Source organism: Myxine glutinosa, chromosome 5 (assembly GCF_964187855.1).
Source record: "Myxine glutinosa chromosome 5, kmMyxGlut1.1, whole genome shotgun sequence".
Classification (NCBI taxonomy): domain Eukaryota; kingdom Metazoa; phylum Chordata; class Myxini; order Myxiniformes; family Myxinidae; genus Myxine; species Myxine glutinosa.
In genome coordinates, this window is record NC_136265.1 from 188,689,344 (window position 1) to 188,712,120 (window position 22,777).

Sequence of the window (22,777 nt, forward strand, 5' to 3'; positions counted from 1 at the left end):
TTTTACTTCTCACCGTGTACGCTAAGTCATTATACTTGTGAAATATTACATCGATGCACAACAATGAAACTGCCTCAGACAGTGAATCTTCTCCTTCTCCTGTAGCCGTTAAGGCCACTGCTGCAATACCCACTATGGCTTAGGGCAGGAATTTGAAATTTGGCACCCATGACTCGCCCAACGCAGACTCTTCGTGAAGGACACTGTGGGATATTTAACATCCCCCAACTAATGCCGGCGAATGGAGCTCCAATTTTAATATCCATCCGTAGGACGACACACACATTGATGAATCAATCACCCTGCCTGTGAAACACCGAGATGACAGTTCATAGCTGGGTCAGGATTCAAACCCAGACTAGACAGCTTAGAGGAGAGTGTGTGTACCTCTAGGCCATCCTGTCAGCCCTGACAGCGAATTAAATGCCAAGATTGATAGTGTATTTGTAAATTAGTTACAAGAGATGACCAAAAAGTAGACATTTCACTGAAATTCCTTCATCCAATATCCTGAAACGTTTGTTCCGATTATTGATGTAATATTACCCTCGCCAGAGGAGAGGGTATTGCATTTGAGTCCGTTTGTTTGTTTGTTTGTCTGTCTGTTTGTTTGTTTGTTACTTGGCAAAAAAAAAATTCTTTTTTTGCAAGTATGTTGCTCACTCCGGTTTGTGTGTGTTTGTGTTTGTTTGTCTGTCCGCTCACTTATACTTGCCTACAGGTCACAATTTGAAACCGATCTTCAAGAAACTTCACCAAATGGTAGAGTTCGTGGTCTGACAAAATCCTATATATTTTTGAGGTCAAAAGGTCAACATAGGCCAAAGGTCAACCACTTTTTTTTAAATTCCTAAAATCCTCAATTTTAATCCGATTGACTTGAAATTTGAATAGGATTTACATATGGGCTAACTGAATTCAACCACTAACTATTTTTGAAATCAGCGTAGGCCAAAAGGTCAACATAGGCCAAAGGTCAACCACTTTTTTCAAATTTCTAAAAGCCTCCATTTAAATCCGATTGACTTGAAATTTGAATTGGATTTTCATATCAGCTAACGAAATTCAACCACCAATTATTTGTGAGGTCAAAAGGATGCTCTACTGAGGGCCATTCTGCTTTGTTCTCTTTTGCCAAGTGTTGCTCTATGAGTGATTTTTCATCTGTTTGTTTGTCCGCACAGAATAAATATGATTATCTCTGCAACCATTGGTCCGATTGACAGGAAATTTTCACCATAGGTGCAACTCCACCTGTATAATTTTTTAATGATAATTATGATGTCATAGGTCCCGTGTTTCAGCCGCCATCTTGGAAAAAACGAAAAACTTTGCACCTCCATATCTCCGAAAGTGCTGAATAGAAAAAATTGAGACATGGCTCATTGTAAATAACTCTCCATGGGGAATAAAATCTGTTAACCAGATGGTATTCATAGAATACTTACCCTGCGCAGTCAACTTGGTGTAAGCCAACTCTTCTATTTTTGAACGTTTCTTTTTTTTTGATCCAACATGGCTGCCAGACCACGTGAGCGATGACATCATAAATGTATATTCTCTAAATAATTGTCGCAAAGATCATGCTCAATAAATTTGAAACTGATCAGACTAAGCATTGTCACTGTCGAATTATGACGTCATAATTATGGCACCAATGATGTCGTTAACAACACCTATTCCCCATATGGAGTTCTTTACAATGAGCCACGTTTCAATTTTTAAAATGCTGACACAGCACACACTTTACTTTACTGAAATGCAGACACAAATGTTATGTTTTCGTCAAAAATCGTTGGAATTTCGCCAAATCTGTTTTGGTCATGTGTTAATATACCTCAGCGATCGACAAATCTGAAATCAGAATTTTATTTGAAGTCAAAGTGACCCCGTGAGGTCGCTCCGTACTTTGCCTGCTCGTCATTTGCAGTGTGATAATTAATTCCATGCCCACTCTAGAAGTCTCTTCTTCTTCACGCAATAACAACTTCTAGCTTCCAGACCGTACATCGAATCATCTTGAAATTTTGCACACATGTTACACTTCATTATCTCTCCTATAATATAAAGTTTCACGTCGATCAATGAAGCGGTTCAAGAGTTATAATTTTTTAAAATATTTTCGTTTAGTTATTTATATCTGCGAAACCACGTGACCTATCGCAAATTCCAAAAGGTAATTTTAGTAGACTGATATGCTGAACACATCTGTGAAGTTTCCCCTCGATGGGATCACAAATGAGGGAGGAGCTTGGTTTTAAAAGTTTATGCTTAAAAACGTCATAACTCCGAAACCATGTGACACATGACATCATTCTCACTGACTTTTTTGTTCGTCATGGGTATGCTATTCTGCCTGCAAAGTTTGGCCTCGATCTGTTCAGTCGTTTAGGAGAAAATTGGATTTTAGTGGTTTTTCACTCAAAACAATATGGCGTCCGAACCACGTGACCTACGACGTCATTATAATTTTATTTCTGCATCAATTTATACCGAGAAGATGCTCAAGAAATTCATCCTGATCGGATAAAGGTTTTTACTTGTCGAATTATGACGTCATAACGGCAGCACCGATGACGTCATCATTCACATATGTTATTCGGCATGGAGAGTTCTTTGCAATGAGACCTGTCTCAATTATTTCTGTGCAGCGATTTTTGAGATATCGAGGTGCAATGTTTTTTGGTTTTTCCAAGATGGCGCCCGTGCCACGTGACTTGTGGCGTCATAATATTAACTAAAATATTCGACAGGAGTCCCTCATATGATGAAAATTTCATGTCAATCGGGACCAACGGTTGCAGAGAAAATGAATTTTTAAAATGCAGACACGCACGTACGTACGTACGACGTATGGACGGACCCGGATTCTTAACCCTGCCTTTTGCTTTGCGAGCGCAGGGTAATGATGATGTCATAGGTGCCTCTATTATGACGTCATTCGACAAGTACAAAACTTCATCCTACTAAGATGAAATGTATTGAGTGTCATGTAGGCATAAATTGGTGGAGAAAACAAAAGATGACGTCACCAGTCACGTGGCTCGGCCGTCATCTTGGAAAAAACGAAAAAATTTGCACCTCTATATCTCCGAAAGCGCTGCATAGAAAAAATTGACACATGGCTCATTGTAAAGAACTCTCCATGTGGAATAACATATGTTAATGATGATGTCATAGGTGCCTCCATTATGACATAATTCATCCGATCAAGATGAAATTTATTGAGCATAAACTAGGGATAAATTGGTGGAAAAAAAAATAATGACGATGTCATCGGTCACGTGGTTCGGCCACCATATTTGTTTTAACACAAAAGCCTTAAAAACCACGGAAAACACATCCTGGCTAGGGTCTGCAATCTCTGATTGTTCTTTCTTGTTCCCTTTGTCTTTATTAGCCCCCTTTGGACTTAGTCCCAAATGGAGACATGGATTGAGTCTCATCCGTCGGTCCATCCACAACCATATCTCGGAAATGTATACATGGACCCGCTTTGGTCAAACTTGGCATGAAGACAATACGTAAGGTATACATAGGCACATCATTTTGTTCCATGATTCGATCAAATATGGCCAACTGGAGACCATTTTAGTTGTAAAAACCGTGTTGAACATGTCCTCAACCATTTCTCGGACATGCATTTGCCGATGTTGTTCAAACTTGGCGCACAGATAATGAACAACGGCTTACATATGCACGTCATTTTTATGCCTCCGCCGACAAAGTCACTGGAGGAATTATATTTTCGGGTTGTCTGTACGTCCGTTCGTACGTCAGTCCATCCGTCCGTCCGTCCGTTCTTCCGGGCTGAACCTCGCTTTTCTCAGCAACCATATGCCCGATTGAGACAAAACCTTCAGGGTAGGAGTGACACCCATGCAGAATGTTTTTATGATAATTGTGACGTCATAGGTCATGTGGTATGGCAGCCATCTTGGATTAAAACCAAATAATAATAAAATTATTTCTCTGAAACCGCTGAATGGAAAAATTTGAAACTTGGCGCATTGTCAAGTACTCCCAATGCTGAACAAAAGCATGATACTTATGGCATCATAGGTGAAGTGGTATACCAGCCAAAAAAAATTCAATCGAGTTCCTTATCTGAAAAATCTGAAATTGCATGCACATGATCTATGACCCATTTGTATTGAAATATTCAATGTATGGCGTCATAAGTCATATGGTTTAGCAGTCATCTTGGATAGAAAAATGAACCTTATCCGATCAACACGAAACTTCACAAACATGATCCACTACCCATACATATGCAGAGTGATGGCATCTACCCATTGTGGGACTATGCAGAGGCATATTGGCGACACAGTCGGATTGTAGTAGTTTTTTTCCGAGATCATATCCGAGATGGCTGACTGGTGGACATTTCATTACTTATACGTGCTCCCAACCATTTCTCAGACATGCATGGACGGATTTTGTTCAAACTTAGCGCAAAGTTGTTTTGTATGCAGCCCGTGGCTGCTGGTTGCATCATTTTCTAGAAGCATGGCTGTGCCGCTGATGCAGTGCCCCTATTGACAGTAACCTGGCACTCATTTTGCGAACCTCAGAAGGATTACAAGCTGAGTCAACTCATCTGGTGTTATGTCAACATCACTACAGGGGCTTGAACTCAAGACCCTAAGATCTTAAGCTAGCCACCTTCACCATCAAGCCAACACCAGACTTGATGATGTCGAGTCTCCTCGGGCAATGATGGCATTGCCTTTCTATGGCTGGTACACACTGGTAAGTGTGTGGTATAGGTTGGGGGAGGAGCGGGGCGCCACTCCTCTCCGTCTCTCTGCTGGCCGTTGGGGAATTCACCCTCTTCCGCCCGTGTCGACTGGACTCTCATCCACCAGATGTGCAGAGCCATCTGCCATTTAAACCACATAGCTGCGGACCGTTACCCTGGTAAGGGGGCCTGACAGGTACTACACCTTGCCCACAGGTGACCTGGGGTTATGCAAGGCAGAGGCATCCATCTCCCTGAGGTATCAGAAGAGACCCACATACTCACCCACACACCAGGCTTAACTTGGCACAAAGACAATACATGAGAGAGTATACATATGCAGAAGATTTTGCTTTGCAATCTGATCAAAGATGGCCGACTGGTGGCCATTTTGTTGATGTGTATAACTATTTATTGCACAATATAATGGTGAGTATAATTCCATTTTAAAGCTATAAAAATACATGGGGTTATGACATTTTACGTCTTTTTTCTCTCCTTGTTTAACAGGTGAACCGGTGATACCTCCCCTCAAGATTGAGGAACTGATTCAGTCAAAGGTCATGATCTTAATTGCACACATTTAAAACAAGTTGATAAACCACTACAGGCCTCAGCCATTAGTTTGCTAAAAGACAAGTCACTTGCGTTTGCAAATCACTGCATGGCCATTTTGTTCTTCAACATCATGTTGAATGGTGCACAAACTGAAGGATTGATTAAGATGCATTTTTATCCTTTTGTATCAGAAGCCATACACGTGTGCTTTGTGTCTACAGGTCTATCTCAAACTAGTCAAAAAGCAGAATAAAAACATGGAAAGACTTCAGAAAAAACATGCAAAGGTGGGCTGAACAATGGGATTCATGGACATGTATTCACTGTGGAGTTTTTGTTGTTACGGAATTTTTTTACCACCTTCCCCACCACGCTATCTTATTGTGAGTGCATGCAGGAGCTACAGGGGACAACAAAGACCCAGACGAGTAACGCGCTTCCTTCCAAGGAGGACGGTGCTGCGGGATGGCGCAGACGTCTCACCCGGATCCCATCACGAGTCCAGTGAGTGTATCAGGATGATGGCGTTGGTGTAAATAGGGCACTTTCAAATGGAATGTTCACCTAAAATAGAATCGTCAAAAATAAAAAGAAAACAAGCAATGTCTTCTTCTACTAACCCCTTATAAGTATGATGCTTTAGTCGGAAACTGGTCAAAGCATTTTTACCCTCACCGGAGGAGAGGGCATTGCATTTGGGCCCATTTTCTACTTCCAAAATTGAAGATTTGCAAGCATATTGGTTGGTCTAGTGACTCGAGTCTGTTGTTCTGTCTCTGTCTGTATGTCAATCGCCGACAGGCCACAATGGTCCTCCAACCTTAACGAAACCTAAGCACCTGCTAGAGCTAGAGGTAGTCACAAACTAGAAGCCAATATTATCTTTGAGGTCAAGAGGTCGCGGTCACAAATCATCAATTTTCATCCAATTGAATTGGTATATACTGTATGTATAGATATATGTACATTACAAATCAATACAAATCTCACACTCTCACAATGTCTCTCCAGACGGAAGCCTCTCCTCAGTGAAAGACACATGAAAGCCCGCTTGGAGTTTGCAAAAAAGCACCTCAAGGACTCTCAGACTGTGAGAAACAAGATTCTGTGGTCTGATGAAACCAAGATTGAACTGTTTGGCTTCCGTCTGGCCACTCAGCCATAAAGCCCAGATCGGTGGAGTGTTGCAGTGATGGTTGTCCTTCTGGAAGTTTCTCCCATCTCCACACAGGATCCCTGGAGCTCAGCCAGAGTGACCATCGGGTTCTTGGTCACCTCTATCACCAAGGTCCTTCTCCCCCGATTGCTCAGTTTGGCCGGGCGGCCAGCTCTAGGAAGAGTCCTGGTTGTTCCAAACTTCTCCCATTTAAGAATTATGGAGGCCACTGTGCTCTTGGGAACCTTCAATGCAGCAGAAATTTATTGTAGGCTTCACCCAGCCAGGCCTGTGCCTCGACACAATCCTGTCTCTGAGCTCCGCAGGCAGTTCCTTCGACCTCATGGCTTGATTTTGCTCTGATATGCATTGTCAGCTGTGAGACCTTATATAGACAGGTGTGTGCCTTTCCAAATCATGTCCAATCAATTGTATTTACCACAGGTGGACTCCAATCAAGGTGTAGAAACATCTCAAAGATGATCAAGAGAAATGGGAGGCACCCAAGCTAAATTTCAAGTGTCATAGCAAAGGGTCTGAATACTTATGTAAATGTGATATTTCAGTTTTTTCTTTTTAATAAATTTGTAAAACTTTCTAAAATCCTGTTTTCTCTTTGTCATTTTGGGGTATTGAGTGTAGATTGATGAGGGAAAAAATGAATTTAAACGATTTCAGCATAAGGCTGCAACATAACAAAATGTGAAAAAAGTGAAGGGGTCTGAATACTTTCTGAATGCACTGTACATTGCCATCACTACTCTGATCAACCATTCCTCCTCTCCTAATTTCCTCAACACCCTTGTCACTACTTCACGTGGAACCCTTTCGAATGCTTTCTCCAAATCAACAAACCCAAGAAACAACTTCTTCCTCTTCTCCATATACTTCTCCTGCAACTGCCTTACAATAAAATCCAAGATAGGATTCCAATCCAAGACGTCAAAAGGAAAAGACGTGGATAGGGAAGTTAAAGAACTAATTTAACATTTGATTCTAACCATCGCTAAAATTGGGCTCATGCTGCGTGAGACATCTGAATCTGATCAACCCGTAATTATGAAATAACTGTCCAACAATTGTAACCCCTTCATTCCTTGTGCCTATGGGCAATCTCCAATCTTCGTATTACAGAATGTTTAACGTCATCTGTTCCCGGATTGACATGACAATTCAATAAGATAAGAGGTTTACGCAGCCGACAGCCTCATACTTATTAACATGGATTTACAGTGCCGTCAAAGTATTCACACCCCTTGAGCTTTTTCACATTTTGTTGTGTTACAGTTTGAATTAAAAATGGATTCAATTGAGTTTTTTTTTTGGTCACTGAAACATAATACCCCAAATGTCAAAGTGGATTTTTTCTTTGGAATTTTTTTACAAAATAATTATAAAATGAAATCAATTAATTTTATTTATATAAGTATTCAACCCCCATCCACTGAGTCAATACTTTGTAGAAGCGCCTTCGGCAGCGATTACAGCTTCGAGTCTTCTTGGGTATGTCTATCAGCTTTGCACATCTGGATTTATGGGGAGTCTCTCCCATTCTTCCTTGCAGATTTCCTCAAGCTCTGTCAAGTTGGATGAGGAGTATCGGATTACAGCAATCTTCAAGTCTTTCCACAGATTCTCAATAGGATTCAAGTCTAGGCTTTGGCTGGGCCACTCAAGGACTTTTAAGTTCTTGTTCTGAAGCCATTCCAGCATTGCTTTGGCTGAATGTTTGGGGTCAACGTCCTGTTGGAATGTAAATCTTCACTGCAATCTGAGGTCTTTTACACTCTGAAGACGCAGGTTTTCCTCAAAAGCGGTTTGGTTTCCTCAAAGCAGGTTTTCCACTGAAAAGCGCCCACATAGCATGATGGTGCCACCACCATGCTTCATGGTAGAGATGGTGTTAGATGGGTGATGAGCTGTCCTTGGTTTCCGCCAGATCTAGCGCTTTGCATTCAGGCCAAATAGTTCAATTTTTGTCTCGTCAGACCACAGAATATTTTGCCTAATGTTCTCAGAGTCTTTCACGTGCCTTTTTGCAAACTTGCAAACTCCATGCATGCTGTAATGTGCTTTTTCTCAGGAGTGGCTTCCGTCTGGCCACTCTCCCATGAAGCCTATATTTGAGAAGGGCTGCAGAGACTGTTGCCCTTCTGACAGGTTCTCCCATCTCAGCCAAGGAACTCTGTAGTTCTGTCAGAGTGGTCATTGGGGTCATGGTCACCTCCCTGACCAAGGTCCTTTTTGCCCAGCTCCTCAGTTTGGTCGGATGGCCAGCTCTAGGAAGAGTCTGGGTAGTTCCACATTCTTTACATTGCATAATGATGGAGCTCTCTGTACTCTTGGGAACTCTCAACACTCTAGAAATAGTTTTATACCCTTCCCAAGGTCTGTGCCTCCTCATAATCCTTTCTTGGAGTCCTTCGGACAGTTCCTTGGTCTTCATGGGAGAGGTTCTCCTCTGACCTGCACTGTCAACTGTGATACCTTGTATAGAAAGGTATTTTTCTTTTAAAATCATGTCCAATCAATTGAATTGGCCACAGGTGGACTTCAGTCAAGTTGTAGAGACATCTCTTGGATTATCAAAGGAAATTGGATGCACATGAGCTCAATTTGGAGTGTCATACCAAAGGAGTTAAATACTTATTGACTCAAGACATTTCATCGTTTCATTTTTCATTTATTTGTAAACATTTCTAAGAAAAAAAATTCCACGTTGACATTATGCGGTATTATGTGTAAATCAGAGACAAAAATCTCAATTTAATCCATTTTAAATTCAGCGTATGACACAATAAAATGTGAAAAAGTCAAGGGGTGTGAATACTTACTGAAGGCACTGTATTTACTCTGCGGAGGTCACTAGTAATTATGAAAAATGTTTAACCAGATGGAGAGTTTGTAAAGATCGACATGACACATTGACACGTAGCACAGAGTTTAAAATGTAAAACGTAATTTTGAAAGTTACGTCTCGTGCCCTCACGAGTCCGTTGTATTGAAATTTGTAATAATATACAAACAAATGGAGCATGAAAACGTTTTTTTGGCACCATATCCACAATTTTCTCTCGAGGTAATGACCCTGCCATGCTACTCCCCCCTCCTCCCCCCTCCCAATCACTACGCCTATGAGTGTATTTGTTGTTGGAATGGTGGCAGAGTTCAACAGAAAATTGCCCAAGTATCAGAAGGCCCAGCAGGTAGATGGTTACACGTCGCTGGGATACAGAAGAGTTGTTTACCATGGTTCTTTAACGTTGTACACCAGCTTCCAGCCTCATTTTCAGTGCTGGTCCCAAGTTGCCGTCTGTGACAAAATTGCCAATCAAACAAGAGAGTTAACATCCTTCTCAGCCGGAGGCTCGGTGTACAATCAAAGCTCGTGGGTAAGTGGAACAATTGGGAGAGGATGTGCAGATAGGTGAAGGGAAAAAGCAAAATAAACGGAATGAAATGGCGAGAAAAGAGAAGGCATTGCCTTTCAGTAGGGAACTGCAATTCAAATGCTCGGCTCCATTGAGTTGAGAAACAGTCATAGAATGGATGCTCAGGGCCTTGAACTTGAATATTTGCAATTGTTTTGTTTATTACAAGAAATACAAAACTGCCAAGAAACTTTTTCCTGGGAAAATCTGGGTGAATTGCAGTTTTCCTGTTTTGCCCTTGTTGCAGGAGCCGCAAATCTTCCAGTGGACAGTCAAAGTTGCCTGATGCGGAAGAGAAATCAGAGCACAAGGTAAGAGTAAAAGCAGCAGACAACATGGCACCGGGAAATGGGTTGCAGCAAACTAAAGGCATTATTAACCACTGGCCTTGCGTGCCACAATGAGCAGATCCTATCATATATCTCATCAACAGTGCACCGATAGACACGATTGTCCCACCCTGCAGCCCTGCTCTCCAGGGCAGGAGCTCTTGGCAGAGGCCCACCGTGCAGCCCAGGCAAGGCTGTTGGCAGTTCACAGCGAGGAACGCACCAGCCACGTGCAGGCCCTGCTTGCGGCCATGCATCAGCAGCAACTTAACCAAAGGAGCCAAACACACCAGCAGTGAGTAATGCACGGACATGCATGGAAATGGTGATCCACAAAAGAGAGAGACGGAGAAACGGAATCAAACAAATTGACGTGGACGTAGTTTTTGCCTGCTTTGTGATAACTTCAAAAATCACGGGAACTGTCATGCCTACCCTTGTTTCGTCCCTCTGGTTACCCCCGCATGCGTAGCGCAAAGTGGGGTTAAGCAATTGGTTTAGTCTGTCTGTCTACCGGCCTATTTCTATGATCGAGGAACTGCTTAATATCAATTGAATTTTATATTTTGAACACAGTAGAACACGAATTGGAACACGATCCTGCAATAACAGTAATTTGGCTCGGAATTTGTCAAATTGTACGGAATCTCGTTCCTTTTCTTCAAACGCTTCTTTTCAAACATTGCTCCCTTTGCTCTCTATCAATCTACTAGCCCAGGCCTCATGGAATCGGTGTGCAAATTATATCTCTGCTTTGATGCCGTGCGCCTTGTTTCGCATTCTTTCTCTGAAGTGTTTTCCTCTAAGCTTCATTTGTCATAGGTCATGTGGTACAGGCGCCATCTTGGAAAAACAGAAAAATGTTGCACCTCTATATCTCTAAAACCGCTGCATGGAAAAAATTGAAACATGGCTCATTGTAAAGAACTCCATATGGGGAATAGGTGTTGTTAACGATGACGTCATTGGTGGCATAGTTTTGACGTCATAATTCGACAGGGGCAACGCTTAGTCTGATCACTTTGCAATGTATTGAGCATGATCTATGCAACAAATATATTAGAGAATATAAATTTATGATGTCATCACTCACGTGGTCTGGCAGCCATATTGGATCAAAGAAAAAAAATGTTCAAAAACAGAAGAGTTGGCTCGCAACAAGTTGACTGCGCAGGGTAAGTATTCCATGAATACCATCTAGTTCAAGATCTGCAATGGAAAGTGACCACAATTATAATATTGATTCTGCTCATTCAAGATCTGCAATGGAAAGTGACCACAACAATCAGATTGATTCTTATCATTCAAGATGTGCAATGGAAAGTGACAACAACAACAACAATCTGATTGGGGGTTATCATTCAACATCTGCAATGGAAAGTGACAACAACAACAATCAGATTGATTCTTATCATTCAAGATGTGTAATGGAAAGTGACGACAACAATCTGATTGGTTCTTATCATTCAAGATCTGCAATGGAAAGTGACAACAACAACAATCAGATTGGTTCTTATCATTCAAGATCTGCAATGGAAAGTGACAACAACAACAATCAGATTGATTCGTATCATTCCAGATGTACAATGGAAGGTGACAACAAAAATCAGATTGGTTCTTATCATTACCCTGTGCTCGCGAAGTGAAAAGGGGGGTTAAGCATTCAGTAACGTACGTACGTGTACCGTGTGCCGTACGTGTCTGCATTTAAAAAATTCATTTTCTCAGCAACGGTTGGTCCGATTGACGTGAAATTTTCACCCTAGGAACGCCTCCTCATGTACAATATTTTAATGATAATCATGACGTCATAGGTTATGTGGTACAGGCGGCATCTTGGAAAAACCGAAAAATGTTGCACCTCTATATCTCTGAAACCACTCCATGGAAAAAATTGAGACCTGGCTTATTGTCAAGTGCTCCCCATGCGGAATAAGATATGTTAATGATGATGTCAACGGTGCCTTCGTTATGACGTCATAATTCGACAAGTACAACACTTATCCGATCATTATTTTTTAAAAATCAGCAACTGTTGGTTTAATTGACACGAAATTTTCACCCTAGGAACGCCTCCTCATGTACAATATTTTAATGATAATCATGACGTCATAGGTTATGTGGTACAGGCGGCATCTTGGAAAAACCGAAAAATGTTGCACCTCTATATCTCCAAAACCGCTGCATGGAAAAAATTGAAGCATGGCTCATTGTAAAGAACTCCATATGGGGAATAGGTGTTGTTAACGATGATGTCATTTATGCCTTAATTATGACGTCATAATTCGACAGGGACAAAGCTTAGTCTGATCAGTTTGAAATGTATTAAGCGTGATCTATGCAACAATTATATTAGAGAATATAATTGTATGATGTCATCACTCACGTGGTCTGGCAGCCATATTGGATCAAGGAAAAAAAAGTGTTCAAAAACAGAAGAGTTGGCTCGCAACACGTTGACTGTGCAGGGTAAGTATTCTATGAATGCCATCGAGTTCAAGATCTGCAATGGAAAGTGACCAAAATACTGAGACCAATTCTGTTATTTCTGGAACTTCTGTGAAAAGTGACCACTATGACAAGATTTATACTGAGTGTGACTCAGAGGAACAAGATGATCCGAATTATACTGACATACATGTAACTGAATCCTATGCATTCTCATTAATGGAAGAATTCGAATAAGTAAAATGGATGAAATGAAGTCAAACAGATATTAATTTGATCCATTCATTATTCTGTTGACCGAGTCGCAGGCTCAAGAGGACAATACAACACCAACAACAACATGACTCATCTCAAGTGACTGACATGACTCATGTCATCTCATGACAGATCTCAAGAGGACAATGAAATACATAAAGTTGCACTGAACATTAGGGTGGTCCAAGAATTTGAAGATTGGATTTTCATTTCTCCACAAGCCTGCCCCTATTCCTATTGAAGAAAGTAGTTTGTGGTGAAAATTAGAGCTTGATTGGACAAAATTTAGAGGTTGCTCAAAATGTTGACAAATTTTAATGAATAATAAGATACAAAATTCTTAGCATCATACATCAATTCATAGATAATTATCTATTTTCAGTTACTCAAATTATTTATTATTGTTATTGTTGTTGTTTGTTTGTAAACTAATAAATAATTATGTACAATGTACCATTGTACAATGTACATGTATGTTCAATTGTTCATTGTTCATTGTTCAATGTTCATTCATATAGTCAAATTAAGATTAAAAACAAAACAGTAGATTAAACATTCATGTATTAATTTGACAATAAATCATTTATCGGAAAAAATAAATCATCCATCAGAAAATATAAAATATCTATCAGAGACGATAAAGCAAATCTATCAGAACAATTAAAACAAAGTAAACATCAGAATACACATAATTTGAATGATTTTACGCAACATTGTTTTCAGAAACTCGTGTTTCAAAACATTGCCTACTTCTTTGACAAGATGGCTTTGGTTGACACTGGAAAGTTTTCACGAGGAAGTTTCACAACTCTCAACACAAATTGCTTCAGCTCTTCATTCTTGGTCAGAGTGTCATGGAAGGTTTGGATGAGAGCAACACCTCGCTCAGCACAGTCATTGATAACCTTCATGCTGCGTATCTTCTTCCCAAGCTCTTGGTATGAGTTGTCTTAGTAAGGGCATTTTATGAGATATTTCACAAATCTGTTAACTAAATTGTTACCAAAAAATTTCTTCACCAATATGTTTGTAAAGGTGTGTAATAACATGTGTTAAAATGTTGAAGTTCAACTCCCGTGGGAAACCCAGAAAAAAAGCTGTTGAATTCGGGTACCGAAAGATTATTTTCGAGAAGTTTTTTTTTTTTTAATCGGCCCTTAAGTAACTTATGAGGGGTCAAATAAGGGTTTTTCATGATTCTGAGTTGATTGTTAACATTTATATTTTCACTTTTACATTTACACACAAAGTAGCTTTTATTTCACATACATATATAATACTCAAGAGTTATTTCTCATTCACAATGTCAGAAGTTTCAACAGTCATTGTCTATGTCTTCTTCAGACTCAACAACATCATGACTGCAGTTTCTGCATGTAATGCCATTACAGACTCCACAGGCCGAGATGCACGTGACCCCATTCTTCTTGCAGCTGCATCTCCGGTTGCTGCAATCTCCATGACAATTACAGCTCGTGAACTGCAATAGCTCCTCAGGAGCCGTGGGGTCCAGTGTTGGGACTGGCTCATACCCATGCACACCTATTGTCCATCCATAGTCACTGGGGTTCAGAGACATGCTCTGTAGAAGGATCCAGTCCCGGGTCTGCAGGTAGGCACGGAGTGAATGTTGTGCAGCTGCACCCTCTGTTGGAGGTAGAGTCTCTGGTTTGATCACTCCTGCCGCTGCCTTCCTTGAGAACATGTTGTACCGAATTTCACCCAATGTAGTATCTCGTCCATGGTAAATGTACTTGAAAATCGCAGTACCAGCCTGAATCACTGTTTCCTTGGCAGGCAAAGTCTTTGTAAGCAGGCAAAGTTTCTAGTTCCTTCATGAGTTGACAGTACAGCCGTGCGCCCTTGGCATACTGATGATGGCCTGCAGCGGCAAAGATGTGAAGCATCTTGGTAACAATGCAGGACAGATGCCCATTGTGGTCTGCAAGTCGCTCGGTTCTGATAAAGACCTTGATCACATCTACCATGTGGTGGTACTCCACCCAGAGTGCAGGTGTTCTTCCTCCTTTTGCGAGTCGTTTGAAGGTTTCTTCAAACCTTTGCTCAAACACTGGCACTACTGGGTCTGAGTGTCTGGCTCCCATCTTCCCATCAGCCACCTTCTCCATGAAGGTCTTCATGTCACCACGCTCCTCCTCAGTGAAGGCAAGTTTCATGATGTGTTGATAGATGGCTGCATCGATGAGGAGGTGAACACGGATTGCCGTTGCCGGAACTTGTTGAGCATCCATTTTGACCCAAATCTATGATCAAGTTGTGTGGCAAGCCCCATTTGGTGTGGCAATACTCCAGACCAAGGTCGACAGGCCTTAATAAAATTCTGCCCCCAAACGGCAACTCTTTCGTCTGTCTTGACAATCGGTCTCAAGAACATCTGAAGGCTTGCAGGAACAAGTGTCAGCTGACTATCGATGTCAGTCATACTGTGTGTGGTGGGGTATGACTTTGGACCTAAATCAATCAAGGCAATATCATTGGATATGACCTTGAGTGCCGTCTTTATGATCTGAGTCTTCTCATCTCCATGGTCAAGATTAGCATGATTACTCTCGCAGAATATTGTCGGTGCCATCTTTGAGACAGAGTACATCTGCCCTTCTTTCCTGTGTTGTGAAATACAAGGTGTCTTCGTATTTCTCTAGAAGTTTTATCTTTAGCCAATGCTTTGAATAAGAAAGGCTCTTCTCTGGTGACTGATCAAACTCCTGCAGCTTTTCATGGACTTGGTCCATGTTCATTACCCCATGCTCTAATTCTGAGTCTAACCATTCACAGAATTCAATAAAAACTGCCTCTCGCTCCTCATCAATACTCCTCTGTCCTCTCTTCCTTTTTCCTTCCTCATCAGTCTTGGACAAACTGTCACCTCTCGCAAACATAAGTTTGCATCGCAAATGGTACAGTGTTTCTTCTGCTACCAAGTCGTTGATCCCTTCCAGGCGTCCAGTGACTTCAGTGCCCCAGTCATCCCCGCGACTCCGTGCTGTCTTCAGCAAGCTTGCCTTCAGTGTATCTGCAGTCAAATTATCTGGCACTCTATTTCTTTCTAGCTTGTGCTGGATTATTTTTGTAGAGCTGGGCTGGTTGGTTGCAAAGAATGCATACATCCTTATACAGGAGGTCAACTGACTGTGATCTTCTAGAACTGCAGCCAGTTGATGAACTGAACTCACAAGTAGTGCGTCTTCTCTTCAACTTTGATGACTCTTTCTCTGCCTTTGATGCTTGAGCTGACTTCTTGGTGGTTGCAACAAAGTTGTTGTACAGATCATTTTTACACTTCTGGTGGTACCTCAGTTTTCCTTCCTTTTGAGCCTCCTTCATACATTCCACAACAGTAACATTTTCGACAGTTTCTGCTTGTTTCAATAAAGTTGAGTATCCCTTTGGAGTTGCCTGTATGAGCCTTTCAGCTGGTGTATCCGAGCGTGCACAGATGAAGCAATTGAGCACAGGTGGAGTAACGTCTTCATCCATATTGCTAGACTCCATGTCCTGCAAAGTAGAAAATGAGATATATTTAGAAATTATTTTTCCACAAAGGAGTGTCTGTGGTGAAATATAAATGTTAACAATCAACTCAGAATCATGAAAAACCCTTATTTGACCCCTCATAAGTTACTTAAGGGCCGATTAAAAAAAAAAAAAATTCTCGAAAATAATTTTTCGGTACCCGAATTCAACAGCTTTTTTTCTGGGTTTCCCCCGGGAGTTGACCTTCAACATTTTAACACATGTTATTACACACCTTTACAAACATATTGGTGAAGAAATTTTTTGGTAACAATTTAGTTAACAGATTTTCATATGTTTCCCTTACTATCTGTGTTCCAGAGGTGTGGCTCCTTTTCCAGAAAACTCAGTGATACTTCTTTGTCAGACTCTGAGATGACAACACCAAATAATTCAAGAGATCGACTTGTGATGTACTAGGTGTCCACTGAGTCAGAAAGCCTGAAGGCTTTAGCATCTATCCTATGAAGATTGTTTGGCTTTGGAGCCCGCTTGAAGTTCTTCACCATCTTTGCCTTTGTCCCATACGTGAACTTGAGGGATCCTCACGCTGCATGATAAGGAATGCTTTGTCTTCTTCATTCGTCATTTTCTCAAGCGCATCATTTGATGAGATATCGAAGAGGGATTGAAGATCATCTTTGAACATCTGCTCCTTCACGCTATAGTTTTCGAATGTCTTGGTTCTATTTTTCCTTACCAGTTTGTAGGCATCATACAACTTCAAAAGTTGGCGCTCACAGGGATCTACTCTCTACACTGGAATTCGTGCAATCTCCCAGTATGCACACAGCTTGTACACTAAGTTTGGCACTTTCACGAACTGTATGGTGTTCTTGTATGTGATGGTACACCATTTTCTGCAATGTGTGTCCTTTGGTTGGTAGTCCCCCACATATTATTTCCTTTTCAGACTTGCCCAGCAACCAAACTGTGGAAGAGCTGCGAGTTTCTGCCATCTGAAAAAAACAGGATAAATTTAAAATGTTATTTTTTGAGCAACCTCGAAATAAGTTCCAATTGACCTCATATTTGGTTCATATGATCTTTATAAACATAGGAACAAGGGCAGCCTTGTGGAGCATGGATTTTTAATAGTATTAGATATTACATATATCTGTGGACCACCCTACTGAACATGGATGGATATGATTTAATGTGAAATGACAGGAAGCATGCAAGGGGAGAAGGCTGTCTCATATATGCCAAGAGTAAATTGAATGGAGTTTGTCGAAGACAACTCCTATGAATAATGTGGAAACAGTTTGATGTGAACTGACATCGGAAAAGGACACAGTGCAGATTGAAGTTTGCTGTAGAAGCTAATTAAGAACAAGAGGAAAATGTACATGGCAACCATCAGCAAAGCATGTCAAGGACATGGAGAAAGGGTTATTTGCGGTGACTTCAATCATAAGTCCACTAACTGGGAGACACAGAGCTCAGATGCTTAAAGCCAATTTTTCCTAGATTTGACACTGGAATGTTTTTTGACTCTACATGTTGACAAACCAATGAGAGGGCAAAACATGCCACAACAGGTATTCTCTACTTATCTGCGCAAGTGGAAAAGGTGATCATTCGTGATCCAATTGGTCCAAGCAATCACAATGTTGCGACATTCGACTTGGTTAGCAAATTGAAACAAAGGACCTGGAGGAGGTATATTATGACCATAGATGAGGTGACAACATACATATGAGGATCTTTCTATCAAAAATGGACTGGTAAGAACTGTTTAGGAATAAGTGTATGGGTGTGCATGTGTGATGGATATGTGGGACACCTTCACAAACAGGATGGCACAAGTCATTGAAAAATTTGTTCCTCAAAAATCATTGGAGAAAACCAATATTGTGGAACAGCCGAATTGAATGTATATGAAGAAAAAAAGCGTACATTGTAGACAAGGTGTTGTGAGAGACATGGTTATCACATTTACAGTGCCTTCAGAAAGCATTCACACACCTTGACTTGTCACATTTTGTTGTGTTACAGCCTGAATTTAAAATGGATTAAATTGAGATTTATTGGTCACTGATCTACACATAATACCCCATAATGCCAAAGTGGATTTTTTTTTTTAGAAACTTTTACAAAATAATTAAATCAGTGACCAAAAAAATCTCAATTTATTCCCTTTTAAATTCAGGCTGTAACACAACAAAATGTGAAAAAGTCAAGGGGTGTGAATACTGTTGTGGATATGAGAATGTTTTTTTATTTTGTTGTTGTGGTAAAATGTTGTTGTAAAAGGTTGTTGTAAAATATCACCCCTCCTCCCTCCGTTTGTGGTTGTATAAAGGTCAAAGGGCGTTTCCGTAGTTAGTCCATAAAACATACATGCAGGACACGATATATCCTTTCTTTTGACAGTTATATCCTTATTATGTGTATTAGCGTAAGGCTGTGTCTTCCATTAATTGAAATACTCCATTGCACCAGTGAAAGAGATAGATTCCCTTCCATTCCCCCCTTTCCGTCAATTGCAATTCAAAGCGCCTTCCGCATTTTGGTCGGTTTTTCCCTCCAATAACCGCCATTGACCACGAGGCTCGAGTCGGGGAAGGAAGGCGTGTCTCCACCTCGTCATAGAGGGGAGGAGTGAGCCCGCCCCACTCGACCAACCATGAGCCAGGGGTTCGGCTAGAGAGGGCGGAGGAAGAGCGATCGGGGAGGGTCGCAAAGGTTGAGGGGCGGGGGCCTATATAACCCAAGGCAAGGGCGTGTCCAAAAGGAGATGCGTTTTTACAGAGGAGAGCAGAAGACAGAAAGGCCTGGAGTTGGACTTTGAGTTGGACTTTGAGTTGGTCTGAGTTGGTTGGGAGTCGGTCGTCAAGTGCAGAGTGGTGAAGAGTCAGTCAGGAGAGGTGGTGGTCAAGTGGTTGCGTTGGTTGCGGTGAGGAGTCGGTGGTAAAGAGTGAGGGACCAAGAAAGAGAGAGAAAGAGTCCTGAAGCAAGAGAGGAAGTTGTTGGACTGGGTGGGACTAAGGAAGGAGAGAGAACCCGTCACACCAATCCCCCAAGCTCCGCGTTGGCTCCACCAAGCGTTCAGCTCCACCAAGCTCCGCGTTGGCTCCACCAAGCGTTCAGCTCCACCAAGCTCCGCGTTGGCTCCACCAAGCGTTCAGCTCCACCAAGCTCCGCGTTGGCTCCACCAAGCGTTCAGCTCCACCAAGCTCCGCGTTGGCTCCACCAAGCGTTCAGCTCCACCAAGCTCCGCGTTGGCTCCACCAAGCTCCGCGTTGGCTCCACCAAGCGTTCAGCTCCACCAAGCTCCGCGTTGGCTCCACCAAGCGTTCAGCTCCACCAAGCTCCGCGTTGGCTCCACCAAGCGTTCACCTCCAGCCATCCACCTCCTGCAATTCCCCGCGTGAGTCAGTCTTTTGTTTGTTCTGTCCTGGGTTAATTAAGTCTGTATAAGCTAGTATTTTCCCTGTGTCACCTGCGTCTTATGTGTTGTAAATAAACCTTGATTGCTTTCTTTTTGCTTATGTGTAAATAGCCAATAAATTCAGTCGTATTTCCAAACCTTTCTTTGCCTTCTTTTTCCTCTTTGCATTCGTCGCCTTTGTCTTTTCCCCATTGGGCAGCTACGGTGCGATACGGCCAAAGTTCGGGTGGAATCGGGTGAGTTTTGTTAGGTCGCGGTCTTACACCACCGCTCGGTCTATAACATCTTAACCGCGATCTATAACAATACTTTCTGAAGACACTGTATGTCAAATTAGCAGAAGCCTGTAGTAAAAAAATACCATGATGTAAAATAAAAAAGGAAGCCTTTTTATTATTGCGCCTAGTTGAAATAGCTTTTAAAAAGGAAGGTTATATATTTATTATCAGGGGAAAAAAAGAAAATTATTTTTGGAGTGATCGAGGCAGCAATCGAGGCAGCATTGCCTATGCACTGCCTAGATTCAATTTTTTTGTCTGATTGAAACAATTATAATTTTCCCAGAGGTTTGGATTAATTTGAAGCAACTTTTACTTATTTTTTTACTTAATCTCCCCGAGGAGCGTTTCCGTGTTTTGGAGCGGGACACACGCACAGACAGACAAACAGCATTCTCCTAATACACACACATGTATATATCTATATCTACATGTGTATATATCTATATCTACATGTGTATATATATATATATATATATATATATATATATATATATATATATATATATATATGTATATATATATATATATACATATATATACATATATACATACATACATACATACATACATAGATTGGTATAATTTATGCACATGACATGATGCTGATGTCATAGGGTCAGTGCGCTTCTTTGGCTCGATATAGATTCCAGTTCCAGTGGAGTTCTTAGTTCCAGTGGTGGGAAATCTTAACGCTACAGCATACAATGACATTCTAGATGATTGTGTGCTTCCACCTTTGTGGCAACAGTTTGGGGAAGGCCCTTTCCTGTTTCAGCATGACAATGCCCCCGTGCACAAAGCGAGGTCCATACAGAAATGGTTTGTCAAGATCGGTGTGGAAGAACTTGACTGGCCTGCACAGAGCCCTGACCTCAATGCCATCGAACACCTTTGAGATGAATTGGAACGCCGACTACCAGCCAGGCATAATCGCGCAACATCAGTGCCCGACCTCACCAATGTTCTTGTGGCTGAATGGAAGCAAATCCCCGCAGCAATGTTCTAACATCTGGTGGAAAGCCTTACCAGAAGAGTGGAGGCTGTTATAGCAGCAAAGCGGGGACCAACTCCATATTAATGACCATGAGTTTGGAATCAGATGTGTGATGTTCGGGTGTCCACATACTTTTGATCATGTAGTGTATATATGAACGCTTTAAACATAATGAAAACGTTGTTGCATTCAATTCAACATGAATACAAGAAGAAGAACATTAAAATAGCAAAGAACATTCAAATGAACGAGAAAGCATTTTATGCTTATACAAGGAGTAAACTCCAGACCATTGACAAAGTTGGACCATTGAAAGATGAAAATGGAGACGTGATAGAGGATAGAGTGAGAATGGCATTAGCTCTGCCTGAGAGTGAGAATGGCATTAGCTCTGCCTGAGACTGTGAATAATGCACCATCAGCAATGAAGGTATTTGCAGATGCTAAAGAGGAAGCATTGAATGACATGGACTTTAGTCCAGATGAAGTCTTGAAGAAGCTATTACAGCCAAGACCAGAGAGAGCACTAGGCCCTGACAGTATGTATCCCAGGGTACAAAAACAAGTTTCAAATGAGATCACTAACTCCCTGAGCTTGATATTCACAAAGTCATGAATGACCTGGTGAAGTACCTTAAGAATACAGAAGAGCAAATGTTACTCCAATATGCAACTGGAAAGGGAACAGAAGTAACTACAGGCCAGCAACTTTATCCTCAGTATGCCAGATAAATGGAGTCGATAAATCAGAGATTATATCGTGAAACATTCGACTGATAAAGGACTCACAACATGGATTCATGAGGGGATGCTCATGCCAAAACAAACTTGCTCGATTTGGTGGAAATCACGTAGCATTTCGAAAATGGTGCTCCTGTAGATGTCATTTATTTTGACTTTTCCAAAGCCTTTGATAGAGTTTCTCATCCGAGGCTGTTAGCCAAGTTAAGAGCTCATGCAATAAATAGGTGGAACTGTGACGACCTCAATATCACATTGGCTCTAAGGGAGAAAGCAGATAGTAATCGTTGCAGTACGGGGTTGGTCAACCCTCGACTCTAACTCAAAAGTTTCAGCTGCTCCTTCTGCCTCAATCAAAGCTAAGTTATCCTAACCAGACCCATCATGTTTTTCTGTTAAATTTTCGTCCCTGTGTTTCTGCTTGTGTTTTCATCGCGTGTCCTCCCAGCTTCCCCAACCCCAACCTTCAGTGGCCCCTCACCCTCCCACCCATCCTGCTCCCACGCAACACCTCCTCCTCTGTCTCTCACTGTGTGGACTTCAAACATCCAAGATCCCTCAATCCAGGCGACTCCTGATCACAAAACAGACATCATCTGTTTAATAGAATTCTTCCTCCCACAGTACTCCCACAGTACCCGGTGTGTACCCCGGTTTAGAATAGATACACCGTATCCCTGCGTGTCCAAAGAGGCGACTAAAAGGGTTAGCGTCAGGAAGGGCATCCGGCCATAAAAACATTGCCTCCAAAAGAGAACCATGACAATTACAACTACATATGGGCAGGGTACAGCCCGAAGTACACCTTGGGGGACCCCACTCCCTCTCGTCAAAACTCAAGGTGGGGAACCCGATCGAAGCAAGGGTGGAAATCACTCCATTTATGACGACGAAACGTCTAATGCCCGACGTGGA

At 41.6% G+C, this 22,777-nt stretch overlaps 1 protein-coding gene across 3 annotated transcripts in view; it reads left to right on the plus strand.

The window, feature by feature from the left end:
• The window catches only part of LOC137426586 (1-phosphatidylinositol 4,5-bisphosphate phosphodiesterase beta-4), a 305,980-nt gene that overhangs the window by 271,110 nt on the left and 12,093 nt on the right, over window positions 1–22,777 (plus strand). For 2 of the 3 annotated variants that reach the window (XR_013623650.1, XM_068115242.2), the window contains exons 28-32: window positions 5,252–5,301; window positions 5,521–5,586; window positions 5,697–5,803; window positions 10,134–10,197; window positions 10,320–10,510. Coding sequence is in view for 2 of the 3 variants with exons in the window: in XM_068115242.2 (XP_067971343.2) it covers window positions 5,252–5,301; window positions 5,521–5,586; window positions 5,697–5,803; window positions 10,134–10,197; window positions 10,320–10,510 (478 nt within the window). In the remaining variant the exon portion in view is untranslated. The remainder of the gene's footprint in view (window positions 1–5,251; window positions 5,302–5,520; window positions 5,587–5,696; window positions 5,804–10,133; window positions 10,198–10,319; window positions 10,511–22,777) is intronic. The other variant, XM_068115243.2, reaches the window with a different exon arrangement.